The sequence below is a fragment of the Nerophis ophidion genome, linkage group LG10 (genome assembly GCF_033978795.1).
Source record: "Nerophis ophidion isolate RoL-2023_Sa linkage group LG10, RoL_Noph_v1.0, whole genome shotgun sequence".
NCBI classification, from domain to species: Eukaryota; Metazoa; Chordata; class Actinopteri; order Syngnathiformes; family Syngnathidae; genus Nerophis; species Nerophis ophidion.
Window position 1 is genome coordinate 29,490,295 of NC_084620.1, and position 20,938 is coordinate 29,511,232.

At 45.3% G+C, this 20,938-nt stretch overlaps 1 protein-coding gene across 1 annotated transcript; it reads left to right on the forward strand.

Annotated features, from left to right (window-relative positions):
* Positions 1-1,162: 1,162 nt before the first annotated feature.
* pelp1 (proline, glutamate and leucine rich protein 1) lies at positions 1,163-20,812 on the forward strand. Its single transcript, XM_061913341.1, has 19 exons — positions 1,163-1,336; positions 1,466-1,530; positions 1,611-1,716; positions 1,787-1,936; positions 5,058-5,129; positions 5,203-5,262; positions 5,336-5,492; positions 5,557-5,689; positions 5,818-5,905; positions 5,975-6,063; positions 15,050-15,163; positions 15,248-15,398; positions 15,510-15,663; positions 15,741-15,796; positions 17,766-17,902; positions 17,973-18,075; positions 18,146-19,735; positions 19,823-20,125; positions 20,226-20,812. The coding sequence occupies exons 1-19, from the start codon at positions 1,196-1,198 to the stop codon at positions 20,316-20,318; spliced, it is 3,762 nt and encodes a 1,253-aa protein (XP_061769325.1). The 5' UTR covers positions 1,163-1,195; the 3' UTR covers positions 20,319-20,812.
* The last annotated feature ends 126 nt before the right edge of the window (positions 20,813-20,938 follow it).

Below are 20,938 nucleotides of genomic sequence, written 5' to 3' on the forward strand. Positions count from 1 at the left end.
TTTATAATTCACTCAACAGTCAATGCACTTTCAACAACAAGGAAAGAAAGCAAACAAATACATACAGAGTATTAAATATTAATAAATGATAACAACTATACATTTAAAAAACAAACAAAATAAATAAATAAATAAAAAGAAAAAAACGGCTACCTTAATTGATTGATTGATTGAAACTTTTATTAGTAGATTGCACAGGACAGTATATTTTCCGTACAATAGACCACTAAATTGTAACACCCGAATAAGTTTTTCAACTTGTTTAAGTCGGGGTCCACGTAAATCACTTTAAATGTTTTAACAAAGTTATCAATTTAAGGGCATTTGTACTCTTAATCATTCTCCAAGATTTGATTGACAACTGTAAAACATTAAGCCAATTAGAAAATGTAGGCCTTACTTTCATAAATTGGCATTTATTTTTGAAAACATGCCTGGAGCGTAAAATGTTGACGAACATGTCTATGTTACAGTCGTTTATAAAAATACAGAATTTGATATTTTCTATAGTGAATGGGGACATCTCCACACCCTTAGGAATTGCACTGACTTATCTTTTTTTATTGTCACGTTTGTGTATAAATAAAGTTTTTGGGGGAGGGTGTTTTTTTTGTGTGTTTTTTTTAACTTGTATTTATAAATTTCAACATTTACAAACAGACGAGAAACAATAATCAAAATAAGTACAAAAACAGTACAAAACAGTACAAAAACTGTACAAAAATAAAACAGCGCCAGGGGGTTGTAAATTCAAAGTAACTAAAATAGAATACAAATATATATATATATATATATATATATATATATATATATATATATATATATATATATATATATATATATATATATATATATATATATATATACACACACACACAAACTATTAGTGCAAAGCCATAGGCTCACTCAATTTCAGTAAATAACTTCAATTTGGAACACAGCATCATCGTTTTCAAAGGTTTTTTGTTGTTAGAGGTAGAGAGTGTTTCAATGTAGAGCCTTTTTTAATGGCACAAAATACAGGTTGGGTATTGAGAAATTTAAATTCATGAATATAAAACTTAGCCAATAGAATAATGAGGTTGGAAAGGTAAAATTCATTTTAGAATTTTTGTTGTTTTTTGGAGGGGGGGAAACAGCCAGCTAAAATGACATCACGTCGCACGTTGGTGGCGTAGTTCGGCGGACAGGCAAGATGGCGGCATCAGCTTGGCTGCATGGCCCGTCTGCTACGCGTTTAACTGAGGGCTTGCTGTCGGTGCTAAAAGAGCAGCGTCCAGAATATTTACCCTCTGTGTTGGCAAACTACAGAGAGCATGGAGTGTTCCCCACACAGGTATGACCTCACCTGGACCCGCGCATTAGCCCCTCAGGCTATTTACCTGCTAGCCGGTTAGCTGTGCTGGGTGGCTTTGTTATTCATTTTATTTCATGTCATATCTTACTTGTTGTTTTATGATGACAGACCGCCAGTGCCGTCGGGGGTCTGGTGGGTTTTAGCCATGCCAAACTGTCCTCAAGCAAAACCAAGTGAGCGCCCCCCGTACAGTATTTTATTATTTGATGTGCCTCTCACAATGCCTGACGATATCACGTGTTTACATGAGTAGATTTGAGGGCCTCTGTCTGCTCTCCATGCTGGTTAAGGACAGCTCCTGTGATCTATTCCAGCAACACTGCCTCTCATGGCTGCGCTCCTTGCAGCAGATCATCCAGGTCAGATCTCTCTCTCATTCAATGCAGGTTAAATGCTGTTAGTCACTCTAAAATGTACGCTTTTCTCCAGTCTCAGGCTCCCGTGCAGACCATCCAGCTGGCTGTGACCATTTTGAAGGACTTGCTGCAATATTCGTCCCAGCTGGCCGAGCTGGCAAGAGAGGTGGGCCTCAACTGCATCCTTGGCATCCTCACGTCACTGCTGGCCCTCAAGCCTGAGGTGAGGAAGAAGTGGGTGTGGCCCCTGTGACAAGAGAACTGCTGGAATCCTTATTGTAGCTGCAAATTTTAATAAATATGGCTTCCTCCCACTTCCAAAGACATGCACCTGGGGATAGGTTGATTGGTAACACTAAATTGGCCCCAGTGTGTGAATGTGAGTGTGAATGTTGTCGGTCTATCTGTGTTGGCCCTGCGATGAGGTGGCGACTTGTCCAGGGTGTACCCCGCCTTCCGCCCGATTGTAGCTGAGATAGGCGCCAGTGCCCCCCGCGACCCCAAAAAGGGAATAAGCGGTAGAAAATGGATGGATGGATGTACAGTGAAGCCATGCGTCTATTGCATTTTAGCATTCTTAGGCCGGCATATCTTGAAATGTAGTCATTTTTTTATCTATATATGTTGGAAAACCTGCATATGTGTGCTCTTTGTCTCTGAAATAGAGATGGGAGATACGGCCTTTTTTTAATATTGCAATATTTTTAGGTCATATCGCAATCTTGATATTTTCGCCTTAGCCTTGAATAATCACTTGATACATATAATCACAGCAGTATGATGATTATATGTGTCTACATTATAACATTCTTGTTCATACTGGATTATTTTTATGCTCATTTTAAACTTTCATGCAGAGAAGGAAATCACAACTAAAAAAATTACTATTTTTTTCCATTGTTTGATTGATTTAAACTTTTATTAGTAGATTGCACAGTTCAGTACATATTCTGTACAATTGACCACTAAATAGTAACACCCGAATACGTTTTTCAACTTGTTTAAGTAGGGGTCCACGTTAATCAATTCATGGTCATACGGTGTTGAACTGGAATTGTTTTCCTCAGCACTTTGATGGTGTGGGCAGGTGGCACCGAACAGAGATGGTAACATATGGACTAAGCACTCTTCATTCTCTAGCAGGTGACTTTTCAAATGATGCTACATATTAGCAGTAAAGCTACTTTTTGTAGCAACGCTTGTGCCCCACACTTGACAAAATAAAGTTGTCTTTTTGACATATTCTCACTTGAAGCCAAATCACGGCCAGACGATGGACTACCTGCTGTGTTTCTTGGGAATGAATTCTTCATTTGTTACCAAATTTGCACCTTCTTTCTCTCTTATTCCCACTCGCACGGCTGCGCTAGTATCACAGCTAATGTTACCCATGCTGGTACCTCACTGCTCCGCGAGGGCGTATACGTATGTGACGAATGACGTGACAGTATGACGTACAGTGGGGCAAAAAAGTATTTAGTCAGCCACCGATTGTGCAAGTTCTCCCACTTAAAATGATGACAGAGGTCTGTAATTTTCATCATAGGTAAATTTCAACTGTGAGAGACAGAATGTGAAAAAAAAATCCAGGAATTCACATTGTATGAATTTTAAATTAAATTTGTAAATTATGGTGGAAAATAAGTATTTGGTCAACCATTCAAAACTCTCACTGATGGAAAGAGGTTTTGGCTCAAAATCTCACAATACATGGCCCCATTCATTCTTTCCTTAAGACGGATCAATCATCCTGTCCCCTTAGCAGAAAAACAGCCCCAAAGCATGATGTTTCCACCCCCATGCTTCACAGTAGGTATGGTATTCTTGGGATGCAACTCGGTATTCTTCTTCCTCCAAACACGAAGAGTTGAGTTTATACCAAAACGTTCTATTTTGGTTTCATCTGACCACATAACATTCTCCCATGTGCTCTCTGGCAAACTTCAGACGGGCCTGGACAGGCACTGACTTAAGCAAAGGGACACGTCTGGCACTGCAGGATTTGATTCCCTGCCGGCGTAGTGTGTTACTGATGGTAACCTTTGTTACTTTGGTCCCAGCTCTCTGCAGGTCATATCCAGGTCCCCCCGTGTGGTTCTGGGATTTTTGCTCACCGTTCTCATGATCATTTTGACCCCACAGTATGAGATCTTGCATGGAGCCCCAGATCTAGGGAGATTAACAGTGGTCTTGTATGTCTTCCATTTTCTGATAATTGCTCCCACAGTTGATTTTTTTCACACCAAGCTGCTTGCCTATTGTAGATTCACTCTTCCCAGTCTGGTGCAGGTCTACAATTCTTTTCCTGGTGTCCATCGACAGCTCCTATGGTCTTGGCCATAGTGGAGTTTGGAGTCAGACTGTTTGAGGCTGTGGACAGGTGTCTTTTATACAGATAACTATTTCAAACAAGTGCCATTAATACAGGTAACGAGTGGAGGACAGTAGAGCTTCTTAAAGAAGTTGTTATAGGTCTGTGAGAGTCAGAGATCTTTCTTGTTTGGAGTGACCAAATACTTATTTTCCACCATACCTTACAAATAAATTCTTTAAAATTCCTACAATGTGAATTCCTGTTTTTTTTTCACATTCTGTCTCTCACAGTTGAAGTGTACCTATGATGAAAATTACAGACCCCTGTCATCATTTTAAGTGGGAGAACTTGCACAATCGGTGGCTGACTAAATACTTTTTTGCCCCACTGTTTGTAAGGTGCGCTTGCTCTCTGAGAAGGAGAGACAAGAAAGAGCGAGAAGAGCCTATTGTGTAATGTTCGCAGCAAAAAGCAACCGCTTGGGAACGTATACTCGAATATCACGATAGTCATTTTCTATATCGCACAGAGACAAACCCGCGATATATCGAGTACATCGATATATCGCCCAGCCCTACTCTGAACATTGGCCGTTTTTTGGAGAAAACATCTCATTCATCCTAAATTGTTATTAATTGATACATAGGTGATAATTCATAAAATGAACAGCAAACCGGTAATAATACAACATATATGTCCGTAGGTGTCACGTTCAAGGTGTTGAGTTGGCATATTGAGTTATGAAGAACTGCAGTTGCATGCTGTACATTTTTTTTTTTCTGGCAAAATTGAAAACCATCTAGCAAAAATGACAAAATACCTTCTTGAATCACATTTCCAGGTTTTGCAGCCTACATAAAACGATGTGGCAGGCTGGGTATAGACACTTGGCCTTTAGTTTGATACCTGTGGTTTGGACCGTCAAACATGGCATTTTAATGAGTGCTTCCATTATCTGCCATTTTTTTTGTTTAGTGGGGGTGTAATGTCTGTTGTGGCGCTTAAATGATAACTTCTCTTGGGATTTCAGTGTGAGCTGGCGGCCATGGAGGGGATGACAGCGTGTATGACCTACTACCCCAGAGCTTGTGGATCCCTCAGGGTAACTGACATGACGTTTATATCGCTGTCCAGTATCATCGTGGAAGAATACTTTAGTTAAATTTGTCTTTCAGGACAAACTGGGTGCCTATTTCCTCTCTAAAATGGACAGTTGCAACAAGAAAACACAAGAGGTTTGTCAGGATGTCTGCGTCTTGTTTATTTAGATGCCTTGTCAGCATCTGCTTCATGTTGTTTACTTATCAGATGGCATGCCAGTGTTATGGCCGCCTCCCCTGCCTGGGTGGCCTCATGGATCGAGTGTCTGGGGCTGGCAGAGCAGAGAGATGGATCAATCAGGTTCACTGCCTGCTGGCCTCGGCCAATACCCTGCTGACTCATATCTACCAGGGCTCGGAAACTGGTATGAGCGCAACACACAACACTGCAAAAAAACGTGTTTCATTTTGTGTGTAAATGTTCTCTAGACAGAACCATGCAATATGAAGGTCCAGGAGTAGAGCTGGGCTTTCCTCATCTCAGCTCGTCGGATCCACTGCTACTTCTACAGCTGCAGAACAGATACACAGCAGTCTGCCTGGCACTCAATCACACTCTCCGGTACACTTAAAGCTCTCTTACATGAGTTGCCAGTGTAATTTAAATCTAAACTTGCACAATTTAACAAGAGTTCAAAGCATAGAAAATCATACACACGTGTATTAATTAATATTTATTGTCGCTTTTAGGGTGGACCCGGCGTCAGCTGTGCGTTTGCCCGTCAGACCCATTCTCAACCTTGTTTGCCGAGCTCTAGCTGTCAGCTCCAAGAGCATTGTGAGTGCCCACAAAATTAACAACACAACAACAAACAAAGTACATTTAAAAGCTATTTGTTTTTGTCAGAATTTAACAGGGGATGGCAGCGTAAGGTTGCTTCTCCTGCCTGTTATACACACCAACACACTGGAGGTCTTATCTGCTCTCATCACAGTGTAAGTTGAAATACCCACTAGCATTTACAGAAAAACATACAAACCCCGGTTCCATATGAGTTGGGAAATTGTGTTATATGTGAATATAAACGAAATACATCCTCCATCCATCCATCCATCATCTTCCGCTTATCCGAGGTCGGGTCGCGGGGGCAGCAGCCTAAGCAGGGAAGCCCAGACTTCCCTATCTCCAGCCACTTCGTCTAGCTCTTCCCGGGGGATCCCGAGGCGTTCCCAGGCCAGCCGGGAGACATAGAGTCTTCCCAACGTGTCCTGGGTCTTCCCCGTGGCCTCCTACCAGCTGGACGTGCCCTAAACACATCCCTAGGGAGGCGTTCGGGTGGCATCCTGACCAGATGCCCGAACCACTTCATCCGGCTCCTCTCGATGTGGAGGAGCAGCGGCTTTACGTTGAGCTCCTCCCGGATGGCAGAGCTTCTCACCCTATCTCTAAGGGAGAGCCCCGCCACCCGGCGGAGGAAACTCATTTCGGCCGCTTGTACCCGTGATCTTATCCTTTCGGTCATGACCCAAAGCTCATGACCATAGGTGAGGATGGGAACGTAGATCGACCGGTAAATTGAGAGCTTTGCCTTCCGGCTCAGCTCCTTCTTCACCACAACGGATCGATACAACGTCCGCATTACTGAAGACGCCGAACCGATCCGCTTGTCGATCTCACGATCAACTCTTCCCCCACCCGTGAACAAGACTCCTAGGTACTTGAACTCCTCCACTTGGTGCAGAGTCTCCTCCCCAACCCGGAGATGGCACTCCACCCTTTTCCGGGCGAGAACCATGGACTCGGACTTGGAGGTGCTGATTCTCATTCCGGTCGCTTCACACTCGGCTGCGAACCGTTCCAGTGAGAGCTGAAGATCCCGGCCAGATGAAGCCATCAGGACTACATCATCTGCAAAAAGCAGAGACCTAATCCCGTGGCCACCAAACCGGAACCCCTCAACGCCTTGGCTGCGCCTAGAAATTCTGTCCATAAAAGTTATGAACAGAATCGGTGACAAAGGACAGCCTTGGCGGAGTCCAACCCTCACTGGAAACGTGTCCGACTTACTGCCAGCAATGCGGACCAAGCTCTGACACTGATCATACAGGGAGCGGACTGCCACAATAAGACAGTCCGATACCCCATACTCTCTGAGCACTCCCCACAGGACTTCCCGAGGGACACGGTCGAATGCCTTCTCCAAGTCCACAAAGCACATGTAGACTGGTTGGGCAAACTCCCATGCACCCTCAAGAACCCTGCCGAGAGTATAGAGCTGGTCCACAGTTCCCACGACCAGGACGAAAACCACACTGTTCCTCCTGAATCCGAGGTTCGACTATCCGGCGAAGCCTCCTCTCAAGTACACCTGAATAAACCTTACCGGGAAGGCTGAGGAGTGTGATCCCACGATAGTTGGAACACACCCTCCGGTCCCCCTTCTTAAAGAGAGGGACCACCACCCCGGTCTGCCAATCCAGAGGTACCGCCCCCGATGTCCACGCGATGCTGCAGAGTCTTGTCAACCAAGACAGCCCCACAGCATCCAGAGCCTTAAGGAACTCTGGGTGGATCTCATCCACCCCCGGGGCCTTGCCGCCGAGGAGCTTTTTAACTACCTCAGCGACCTCAGCCCCAGAAATAGGAGAGTCCACTACAGATTCCCCAGGCACCGCTTCCTCAAAGAAAGACGTGTTGGTGGGATAGAGGAGGTCTTCGAAGTATTCCCTCCACCGATCCACAACATCCGCAGTCGAAGTCAGCAGAACACCATCTGCACCATACAGGTGTTGATAGTGCACTGCTTCCCCTTCCTGAGGCGCCGTATGGTGGTCCAGAATCGCTTCGAAGCCGTCCGGAAGTCGTTTTCCATGGCTTCCCCGAACTCTTCCCATGTCCGAGTTTTTGCCTCCGTGACCGCTAAAGCTGCACACCACTTGGCCCGTCGGTACCCGTCCACTGCCTCCGGAGTCCTATGAGCCAAAAGAACCCGATAGGACTCCTTCTTCAGCTTGACGGCATCCCTCACTGCTGGTGTCCACCAACGGGTTCTGGGATTACCGCCACGACAAGCACCAACAACCTTGCGGCCACAGCTCCAATCAGCCGCCTCGACAATAGAGGTTCGGAACATGGTCCACTCGGACTCAATGTCCCGCACCTCCCTCGTGACATGTTCAAAGTTCTCCCGGAGGTGTGAATTGAAACTCTCTCTGACAGGAGACTCTGCCAGACGTTCCCAGCAGACCCTCTCAATACGCTTGGGCCTGCCAGGTCTGTCCGGCATCCTCCCCCACCATCGCAGCCAACTCACCACCAGGTGGTGATCGGTAGAAAGCTCCGCCCCTCTCTTCACCCGAGTGTCCAAAACATAAGGCCGCAAATCCGATGACACAACTACAAAGTCGATCATGGAACTGCGGCCTAGGGTGTCCTGGTGCCAAGTGCACATATGGACACCCTTATGTTTGAACATGGTGTTTGTTATGGACAAACCGTGACGAGCACAAAAGTCCAATAACAAAACACCACTCGGGTTTAGATCCGGGCGACCATTCTTCCCAATCACGCCTCTCCAGGTTTCACTGTCGTTGCCAACATGAGCGTTGAAGTCTCCCAGTAGGACAAGGGAATCACCCGGAGGAGCACTTTCCAGTACTCCCTCGAGTGTACCCAAAAAGGGTGGGTATTCTGAACTGCTGTTTGGTGCGTAAGCACAAACAACAGTCAGGACCCGTCCCCCCACCCGAAGGCGAAGGGAAGCTACCCTCTCGTCCACTGGGTTGAACTCAAACGTGCAGGCTTTGAGCCGGGGGGCAACGAGAATTGCCACCCCAGCCCGTCGCCTCTCACTGCCGGCAACGCCAGAGTGGAAGAGGGTCCAGTCCCTCTCGAGAGAACTGGTTCCAGAGCCCTTGCTGTGCGTCGAGGTGAGTCCGACTATATCCAGCCGGAACTTCTCTACCTCGCGCACTAGCTCAGGTTCCTTCCCCCCCAGTGAGGTGATGTTCCACGTCCCAAGAGCTAGCTTCTGTAGCCGAGGATCAGACCGCCAAGTGCCCTGCCTTCGGCTGCTGCCCAGCTCACAATGCACCCGACCTCTATGGCCCCTCCTATGAGTGGTGAGCCCATTGGAGGGATGACCCACGTTGCCTCTTCGGGCTGTGCCCGGCCGGGCCCCATGGGGACAGGCCCGACCACCACACGAAATACAATGATTTGCAAATCCTTTATAACCCATATTCAATTGAATGCACTACAAAGACAAGATATTTGATGTTCAAACTCATAAACATTATTATTTTTTTGCAAATAATAATTAACTTATAATTTCATGGCTGCAACACATGCCAAAGTATTTTGGAAAGGGCATGTTGACCACTGTGTTACATCACCTTTTCTTTTAACAACACTCAATAAACGTTTGGGAACTGAGGAAACTAATTGTTGAAGCTTTGAAAGTGGAATTCTTTCCCATTCTTGTTTTATGAAGAGCTTAAGTCGTTCAACAGTCCGGGGTCTCCGCTGTCGTATTTTACGCTTCATAATGCGCCACACATTTTTGATGGGAGACAGGTCTGTACTGCAGGCGGGCCAGGAAAGTACCCGCACTCTTTTTTTTTTTTTTTTTTTTTTTACAAAGCCACGCTGTTGTAACGTGCTGAATGTGGCTTTTCATTGTCTTGCTGAAATAAGCAGGGGCGTCCATGAAAAAGACTGCGTATATGTTTTTCCAGAACCTGTATGTACCGTTCAGCCTTAATGGTGCCTTCACAGATGTGTAAGTTACCCATACCTTGGGCACTAATGCACCCCCATACCATCACAGATGCTGGCTTTTGAACTTTGCGTCGATAACAGTCTGGATGGTTCGCTTCCCCTTTGGTCCGGATGACACGATGTCGAATATTTCCTTTAACAATTTGAAATGTGGACTCGTCAGACCACAGAACACTTTTCCACTTTGCATCAGTCCATCTTAGATGATCTCGGGCCCAGAGAAGCCAGCGGCGTTTCTGGATATTGTTGATAAATAGCTTTCGGTTTGCATAGTAAAGCTTTAACTTGCACTTACAGATGTAGCGACGAACTGTATTTAGTGACAGTGGTTTTCTGAAGTGTTCCGGAGCCCATTTGGTGATATCCTTTAGAGATTGATGTCGGTTTTTGATACAGTGCCGTCTGAGGGGTCGAAAGTCACGGTCATTCAATGTTGGTTTCAGGCCATGCCGCTTAAGTGGAGTGATTTCTCCAGATTCTCTGAACCTTTTGATGATATTATGGACTGTAGATGTTGAAATCCCTAAATTTCTTGCAATTACACTTTGAGAAATGTTGTTCTTAAACTGTTTGTCTCTTTGTTCACGCAGTTGTGGACAAATCAATCAATCAATCAATGTTTACTTATATAGCCCTAAATCACTAGTGTCTCAAAGGGCTGCACAAACCACCACGACATCCTCGGTAGGCCCACATAAGGGCAAGGAAAACTCACACCCAGTGGGACATCGGTGACAATAATGACCTAGTGGGACGTCGGTGACAATAATGACTATGAGAACCTTAGAGAGGAGGAAAGCAATGGATGTCGAGCGGGTCTAACATGATACTGTGAAAGTTCAATCCACAATGGATCCAACACAGTCGCAAGAGTCCAGTCCAAAGCGGGTCCAACTCAGCAGAGAGAGTCCCGTTCACAGCGGAGCCACCAGGACACCATCCCAAGCGGAGGCGGATCAGCAGCGCAGAGATGTCCCCAGCCGATACACAGGCAAGCAGTACATGGCCACCGGATCGGACCGGACCCCCTCCACAGGGGAGAGTGGGACATAGAAGAAAAAGAAAAGAAACAGCAGATCAACTGGTCTAAAAAGGGAGTCTATTTAAAGGCTACAGTATACAAATGAGTTTTAAGGTGAGACTTAAATGCTTCTACTGAGGTGGTATCTCGAACTGTTACCGGGAGGGCATTCCAGAGTACTGGAGCCCGAACGGAAAACGCTCTATAGCCCGCAGACTTTTTTTGGGCTTTGGGAATCACTAACAAGCCGGAGTCCTTTGAACGCAGATTTCTTGCCGGGACATATGGTACAATACAATCGGCAAGATAGGATGGAGCTAGACCGTGTAGTATTTTATACGTAAGTAGTAAAACCTTAAAGTCACATCTTAAGTGCACAGGAAGCCAGTGCAGGTGAGCCAGTACAGGCGTAATGTGATCAAACTTTCTTGTTCTTGTCAAAAGTCTAGCAGCCGCATTTTGTACCAACTGTAATCTTTTAATGCTAGACATGGGGAGACCCGAAAATAATACGTTACAGTAGTCGAGGCGAGACGTAACAAACGCATGGATAATGATCTCAGCGTCTTTAGTGGACAGAATGGAGCGAATTTTAGCGATATTACGGAGATGAAAGAAGGCCGTTTTAGTAACGCTTTTAATGTGTGCCTCAAAGGAGAGAGTTGGGTCGAAGATAATACCCAGATTCTTTACCGTGTCGCCTTGTTTAATTGTTTGGTTGTCAAATGTTAGAGTTGTATTATTAAATAGAGTTCGGTGTCTAGCAGGACCGATAATCAGCATTTCCGTTTTTTTGGCGTTGAGTTGCAAAAAGTTAGCGGACATCCATTGTTTAATTTCATTAAGACACGCCTCCAGCTGACTACAATCCGGCGTGTTGGTCAGCTTTAGGGGCATGTAGAGTTGGGTGTCATCAGCATAACAGTGAAAGCTAACACCGTATTTGCGTATGATGTCACCTAGCGGCAGCATGTAGATGCTGAAGAGTGCTGGGCCAAGGACCGAACCCTGGGGAACTCCACACGTTACCTTAACGTAGTCCGAGGTCACATTGTTATGGGAGACACACTGCATCCTATCAGTAAGATAAGAGTTAAACCAAGACAGGGCTAAGTCTGACATACCGATTCGTGTTTTGATACGTTCTAATAAAATATTATGATCGACGGTATCGAAAGCAGCGCTAAGATCGAGGAGCAGCAACATAGATGACGCATCAGAATCCATCGTTAGCAATAGATCATTAGTCATTTTTGCGAGGGCTGTCTCCGTCGAGTGATTTGCCCTGAAACCGGATTGAAAGGTTTCACATAGATTGTTAGACGCTAAGTGTTCATTTAACTGCTCCGCAACAATTTTTTCGAGGATTTTTGAAATAAAGGGAAGGTGAGACACCGGTCGGTAGTTTACCATGAGGTCAGGATCGAGGTTAGGTCTTTTAAGAAGAGGATGAATAACCGCTTTTTTGAATGCTAGGGGAACAGTGCCCGAGGAAAGTGATAAGTTTATAATATTTAGCACTGATGGACCTAATAATACAAAGAGCTCCTTGATCAGTTTCCCAGGAAGAGGGTCAAGTAAACATGTTGTTTGTTTTATTCCATTTACACGTTGTAACAATTCCTCTAATGTTATTTCCTCAAAACGAGAGAAACTATTTTGGAGGGCAGTATCCGCCGTATATACAATCGTGTCAGTGTTAATAGAACCCCGTTGTAGCTGGGACGCATTGTCTTTAATCTCCTTTCTAATGACTTCAATTTTCTTACTAAAGAATTGCATAAAGTCATCAGCTGAGTGGGTGGAGCTACTGGAAGGAGTCCCTTGTTGGGTTAGCGATGCTACCGTACTAAACAAAAATTTAGGATCGTTTTTATTACGGTGGATGAGATTTGAGTAATAATTAGCTTTAGCTAAGGTAAGCATGCGTTTATAAGTTATTAAACCATCACTAAATGCTTGATGGTGCACCTCAAGTTTAGTCGTGCGCCATTTGCGTTCCAGCTTTCTGCATAATAATTTCTGAGCTCTAGTTTCTTCTGTAAACCACGGGGTGCGCTTTTTTGGAGCCTTTTTTAACTTTAGCGGTGCTATGTTATCAATGGTTTCGCGCAGGGCGTCGTTAAAGTTGTTAGTGAGGTTATCAATAGAGCCCACATACTTTGGGAATGGTGCCATTACCGAGGGCAGTAGGTCAGCAAGAGTTGTCGTTGTGGCCGTATTAATGTTGCGGCTGCTATGGCAGTTATTATTATTATTAGTTTGACGAACATGCGTCTGAACCTCGAATTTTATAAGGTAATGATCGGACAATACTTTAGTATACGGGAGTATCGTAACTTTGGAAGCGGTGATGCCCCTTACAAGCACTAGGTCTATCGTATTACCGTTGCGATGCGTGGGTTCATTTATTATTTGTGTGAGACCACAGCTATCAATTACAGTCTGGAGTGCTACGCACGGTGGGTCCGATGGGGTATTCATGTGGATATTAAAGTCCCCCATTATGATTATATTATCGGCGTGTGTCACTAGATCAGCAACGAACTCTGAGAATTCATTGATAAAGTCCGAACAGGGCCCTGGGGGGCGGTAGATAACAGCCAGGTGTAGAGGCAGCAGTGTGACAGACCTCATAGTAAGCACCTCAAACGATTTATATTTATTATTTATGTTAGGACTAAGGTTAAAGTTTTCGTTGTATATTAGTGCGACCCCCCCACTCCTTTTGAGCGGACGGGATATATGCGCATGTGTAAAGTTAGGAGGACATGCCTCATTTAGCGCAAAAAAGTCGTTTGGTTTAAGCCAGGTTTCGCTGAGACCGATGACGTTAAGATTGTTGTCTCTGATGATATCATTAACTAACAACGTTTTGGGAGACAATGATCTTATGTTTAAAAAACCTACATTATAGGTAGTGGGCTGTTTTAGGGAATTTTTGATCAAATTATCCGTAGTAGCAATATTAATAATGTTGTGTTTATTATGCCCAGTGCATTCAGTATAATTACGACCATATCTAGGAATTGATACGACGGGAATGTTCCAATTGTTTGATTGTTGCTTTGATAAACTGCACGCATCATGGTTAGCCACCTCAGTAACGGGGATTTTCGGATTGTTTGTTTGTTGCTTTGATAAACTGCACGTATCATAGTTAGCCACCTCAGTAACGGGGATTTTCCGATTGTTTGTTTGTTGCTTTGATAAACTGCACGCATCATAGTTAGCCACCTCAGTAAAACACATGTCCAACTCTGAAACACTCAAAGCAGAAAAAACTTGTTCTAATTTAACAGACTCCTTACCCAGACCAGTAGTCTCGCATTTTCCATCTAAATCCGTCTTCAGGGTGGAGGGAAGTGGTGTTCTGTGGGGATTAGCCTTCTGCTTTGTTTTTAGCCCCGCTCGACATCCGCGTTTCCGATCACACCGCTGGCGTCTGCTCCGTAGACGGCCCCCGCTGCTACTAGACTCCGCTGCTTCACAGGCCGCTGGATGTAGCCGCCGACGTATCCCCATGCTAGTTAGCATGTTTAGCACGCCCGCGTCTATCAGTCCAAAACGGCCCGATATGTCCATATCCAGAAGTGTCTGGCGGTCGTACGTGATCACGGAGTGACCACGATGCGAGCCAGCCATGAAGTCTGCAGAACTGTCCGGCATTTCCGCCAAATGTTCCATCTTTAGCAAGAGCACCGCAGTGTCGCAGTGTCGCAGCCCGTCCGGGCGCCGCCATCACAAAGGGGTGTACCTCACCCCATCCTGTCTTGTGAAAGACTGAGCATTTTTTGGGAAGCTGTTTCTATACCCACAGTGGCTCCCACCTGTTCCCAATTAGCCTGCAACCCGTAGGATGTTCCAAATAAGTGTTTGATGAGCATTCCTCAACTTTATCAGTATTTATTGCCACCTTTCCCAACTTCTTTGTCACGTGTTGCTGGCATCAAATTCTAAAATTAATGATTATTTGCAAAAAAAAAAAAATGTTTATCAGTTTGAACATCAAATACGTTGTCTTTGTAGCATAATCAACTGAATATGGGTTGTAAATGATTTGCAAATCATTGTATTCCGTTTATATTTACATCTAACACAATTTCCCAACTCATATGGAAACGGGGTTTGTAGATATGAGATATTTATGAGATATTTATTTGTTGGTTTGTGTATTGCAGTGTGCGCAGCAGCATGGTTCAGTATGCCGCTGTCCTCCAGAGACTCTTCTCCCAAACACTGAGTGCATGGATGCCTCCACCTGAAGCCAACCCTGGGCAGCAGAGAGCCTATAGGTATCTCATACAGAAGAAAGATGAATATCAATACATATCAACGAGTTTGCTCGTGGTAACGCGGCAGCTTCTGTCCTCCCACAGCTCAGTGCGAATGTCCGTGTATAGAACCTTAGAAGTTTGGGTACAGGTGGCCGGAGCCTCTGCCAGCATCCTCCAGGGGAGTCCTAGCCACTCAGAGCTGCTGTTTAGCCACCTTTTGGGTGACATCACCCCAGGGGCAGACTCTATCAAGGTGAGCATCTCTTTCATGCATTTCTATCAATACCTCTTGGACGTGTTGGCAACACATGCAAGCATTCGATGTTCCATGCTAATACCTGGACATGTCGGCCTGTTCCTTCAGCTCCGTGCGGGTCTGTCGGCTGAAGTGGTTCCTGGAGGCAAACCGGGGCCTCGCAGGACCAAACCACTAGTAATGGCGGATGCTGTCGGACCTTCCCTTCAGAGGAAAGGCGACTCTTTAGCCAATCAGGACACTTGCCTTTCCGCTCTAAGGGGTGAGGCCCTGGCTCAGAAGTGTTGTTATGATTCTTCTTTTTAAATGATCTGATCATACTTGTTTTCTTCTTCCAAGCGTTAAGACAAATCATACTGACTAATGGAACACTTCTTAAGGCCGATGTGCACAAGGTAAAGACTTTTTAATTGCTTCAAGATCAGCATGTCCAAAAAACCATGTTTTTCTTGTGTGACTGCTGAATATACCATTTTATTCATATTGCTGGGTTGCAACCACATTACGAGGAGGCGGTCCAGTTTTCATTTTGTGAGCGAACGTTTAATGTGGCCACCAGTCCATTACAACTGGCTGCGAAGATGTCACAGTTAATTAAGGTTTAGAGCTGAATATACATGCTGTAGATCATTAGAAAAAACACTGAATGTGAGTGGAAAATGGCATCGGTAAGGCGGCAGTCTGTATCTGGGAGTTTTGTGCAGGTTGTATGATCCTCATATTTTTAACATTTTTAGTTTTTTTTTGTCCGTACTAAGAACTGGCAATAAACTGATAACGACATATTGCGGAATAACTTTTTCTCAATAGGGATACGAGACAATTTTTTTGGAGGGACGCTCTGTCCTCTTCAGGTGGCTTTTCGAGTCGATAACAAACTCAAGGTGACTTGACTTTGTGGAAAGGAGACAACTTTGTCTAGCAACATGCAGACCTCATTATAAATTATAGCGCCACAGTACTTTAAGGCACTGGAAAACCCTCGCAGAAGCAACACTTCTCACCAAATACGCATACACACTATCGATGACCCCTCTCTGCCTTTATTCCTGCCCCCAGCACCTGTCAACATTCACCCACGCCCTCAATATAGCTGTCCAAGGCAATGCATGGAACCTCCAGTGTTTTCATTCTAGCTGCCTTTTTGACTGATTATTGCACACTGTTATTGGTGTCCACTATTTGCACTTGATAATGATACTCATTACTTCTGGATGAGCTCCTGGAACAGCATAATATCCTGAAAAGGATCAATAGAACCTGCCGATCGATCCAAAGAAGGACACGAAAGACAAAATGTGACTATATTAAACTTAATCATTCTCTTGTAGGCAGCATATCCAGTCGCATCACAATAACATACTGTATCTTACCTTATATAAAAAAAAGTCACTGGACTTAAGAAAAAGTTATTTCTGAAGAATAAATAATGCATGTGGAGGGTATTTAGCAAGGTTTTCTTGATACGATATATGCTTTTGGGATTAAGAACACTTCCTTTGCATGTCAGTTTTCAAAAGAAAATTGCAAATATTTAGGTATATGGAGAATAAAACAAATGAATGTAGTAAATAGATTGATACAGTATTTTCGAGTTTATACAAACCTTTGACAAAATCGTCACTGCAAATTTGAGAGCATTAATCCTTCGGTCCACTCAAAGACAGCAACCAGTAATGCTTTTGTTTTTTCGCCTTTAGGATAGCTTATCTTAGGTACTTTTTTAATAACTTATTACAAAATCCCTATTTAAATGTATTGGCATTTTTGCTTTTTTTTACTCATAACTAGCTTGTTTGCCCTACAAACGGACGTGACGTCACATGCAATAAGGGTTGCACAGACTGGTGTCACTAGTCGACCCTAAAGAGGGACAATGACTTTTGTCCCTCTGGCTGATAACGGGATTTTGACAGTAGACCTACACAGTATTTTATTTTTGTACTGGTGTTTGGGATAAGTAGCCACCCCTGCCTTTCACGGAAAATATTTCCAATACATTGAATTTTGGGTTGTCAGTGTCACGCGCTTTGATTCACTAGAAAAAATGCGCTATGTAAATTCAATTAATTAGTCTTCGCTGATTTAAGGCTTGTTGTAGATATTCCTTCTGTTATGTGTTATTCTTGTGCATGCCTCAATGTCATTTGTGAATACACATTGCTGTAAAACATTCCCACCTTATGTTTTATTCATGGTGGACAAAGAATATGAATGAAACCATCAGCGACGAGTCGACGTCGACTTGACTATCATCAGCGACGAGTTGACCCTAAAAAATCGAAAGTTGTGCATCCCAGCAATAACATTCAGACTGTTTTTCGCCTGTTTTTTCGCCTGTCATCACCCATCATTGTTTCGTAGCGTCTCCACAATGTGGTGCTTCCGCTGTGCGTGCGCTTGCAGCAGCAGCTGCAGTCCAGCTGCAGCACAGCTTCTGAGACAGCAGGGGGAATAAGTGGTCAGTACGGCGGCGCCCTCACACGACGGGAACTATACAGGTAGCGCATTTTTCCCTCTCGTTTGTACACTTGTTTATACGATACTTGAATACTTGGTGTGGCCTCACAGGTTGCTGTTAGCTCTGGTCCTGGTGCCGTCGCCCACTTGGCCCCCTCCCCTGACCTGTGCCGTGTCCATTCTCAGCAAAGGACGTAACGACCGTATCCTCAAGGTGAATGTTGTTTTGCTTGCATGCAGTTGCATTTTTACTTTCACTTAACTGTCACATACTCTACTTTCAGGTGTCTGCATTCTGTACTGAGGCGCTGACCATCTGTAACCCCCTCCTCCACCCTCGCACTCCCTCTATCGCCATTCCCTTACCACCTATCACCCTTAAGCCAACCCCCTCTCCTTCAGTCCTCCCGTCTCCCCAGGGTGTGACCCCAGGCCTCCCTTTGCCAACCCTCCTTGGAGGCCCTAACTCCTCCTCTCCATTCCCTGCCCGTCACTCCCTCTCAATGGGCTCCACCTCTTTGCTGAGTTCCCTGGAAAACCACCTCTCTCTGCTTCCGGGCCTGACCGGCCATGGTCACACACAGGATATGATCCTGTCTCCACACCATCACCAGCCAGACTCCTCTGCCCTGTGCCCCCCGGAGGGGCAAAGACCCGTATTTGTGCGCTACGACAAAGAGGAGGCTGAAGACGTGGAGATCTCTCTGGCCAGCGACTCGGACGACAGTGTGGTCATCGTTCCTCCAGGGATGCTCAACATGGAGGCGCAGCAGAACCACTCGGCTGTGACTAACTCTCACAACCTGGCTCCTGCGACACCTAGAGGGGGGCCCGCTATCGCCCTACCGGGGACTGAGTCTGTCACCATGGCTCCCACCGCACAAGCGACCACCCCAATGGACAGTGTCTCCCTGGCAACGTCTTCCCCTCTCCTCACTACCTCCACTGCCCCAGTCAACTCATTCCCTCCTCAAGGGTCCTCAGCGGTTTCTCTCGCTGCACCCCTGAATTCCAGCACGGCCCCTACAGGCGTCACGGGCGAATCATTGGCAGGAAGACCTCAGCTCCAGCAGATGCTGATGCAGCCTTCTGCTCCTCCACCCACATCCATGCCCCTCCCTTTGCACATGCTGGGCCCACAGGGAAGACTCCTCCAGCAGCAGCAAGGTCCGCCTCCCAGCAAGGAGGACTCGGCCGTCATCAACATTAACAGCACTGACGATGAGGAGGACATGGAGGATGATGAAGACCTTGAGGAAGATGAGGAGGACGATGAGGAAGACGTGAGCGATTTTCCTGAGGAGGGGGAATTTTTTGAGGAAGGGGAGGAGTTTGATGAATTTGACGAAGAAGGGGAGGACCTAGAGGAGGAGGAGGAGGTAGAAGAAGAAGAAGAGGAGGAGGAGGAGGATGAGGAGGAAGAGGAAGATGGAAGAATGCCTCCTTTGGAGGGAGTCGACGAGCAATTAAATGTTGGCGGCATGCCAGAGGAGGAAAAACCAGACGAAGGAACTGGGGGAGGCATACAGGAAGTGCAGCCCAGCAGATCCAACTTTGGAGAGGACAAGATGAAGGTGCAGGAGGTTGAGAGCATCGGAGTCCTGGAAGGGGCCAGAGGAGAGGAGGAGGAGGAGGAGGATGATGATGAGCAGGAGCGAATGGATGACCCCTCCATGCCTCAAATCCTGTGTGTGACCGGAGGAGTGTTGGAGGAGAGGGAGGAGGAGGAGGAGGAGGAGAAAAAGAAGGAAGAAGAAGAAGAAGAGGTGGGTGTGCAGGCTTTGGCTGAAGTGGCGTTTAGGGATGCGCCAAGCTTGGAGGATCAAGGAGCCATTGAGGTGGAAGTGGCCCCGCCACCCCCAGAAGAACCGCAGGTGGGTTGTCCTCACACTTTCACAGCATTGTAATTATTAACAATATGGATTTCTACTTCTATTTCCCTAAAATCTTTAATCTGCAAGGAAACACCAGCTGGACCCGCTCAGGAATTGAGCGAGAATGATGACCTGCCGCCCGTGCTCCAAAATGAACTGCTGGCAGGCCCACCCAAAGGCGGATTGCTTGCCACAGAACCTGCGACCTTGTCTGGACCAAACTCACAGGAGCCAGAGAAGCGCAATCTGGAGAAAAACGGCAAAGACGAGACTGAATATTCTGGGATGGAAGGAGACGTTGGAGAGTGTGAAGAGGGTAAAGGAGTGAAGAGGAAGCGAGATGATGCACAAGTGGAGGAAGAGGTGGTACCAAGCCCAGAAAAGAAAAAGGTAAAGCATTGCCTTAAGTTTAGTAAGTAATACGTGACCAACTAGATGTTGCTTTTAATGTTTGTGCTTGTGATGTTGCATAACAAACATGTTTTGTTAGATGGCTGATGATGCCATGGCCTCCATGTTGGCTGATTTTATCGCCTGCCCCCCTGACGACGACAAGGAGGCTCCGTCGACATCAACATGCTGATAAAAACGCTACAGAAGTGCAATTGAGGTTGCAGCAGATACGTGACTCTTAATTCGGACATTTTCTGTTATCTCAAGCAGCTGTGGTGAAGCATCAGTATTCACGTTGGTCATGATAAATATCATTGCTAGACTCCCATCAATGTGGGGTGGCAGATGGCTTTAGGTAGCATGACAATTAGTTTTACAATAGCCAGGTGAAAATGTAAGAACTGTATTATCACTATGTATCATGCTCGTGACGTACTCTGCCTCTTCTTTTTCCGTTCTTTGATCACTTGTCTCTTTTTTTTTTTTTTGCAGTAACAGTAAACTTGTTCAAAATATGTGTGTATGTCATTACTATTTATGTTACATCACATTGCACAATTCATGTCGGAAAAGTAGTAGCGAGAGTTATTCATTTAATTTCATGTTTATTTTTTTTCACTTCCTGTGTTTCAAGTGTCATTTTAATAATTCCTATTGAAAATGAAAATAAAGTATGGGCAGTAATGGATGGACATCTTCTTTTACAGTAATGTGATAGAAAAAAAAGGTGATTAAAAAATGCTGAATTAGAAAAACAACAAAAAAGATACAAATTGAATGATGTACGCGTAAATAAAAAAAAACACTTTT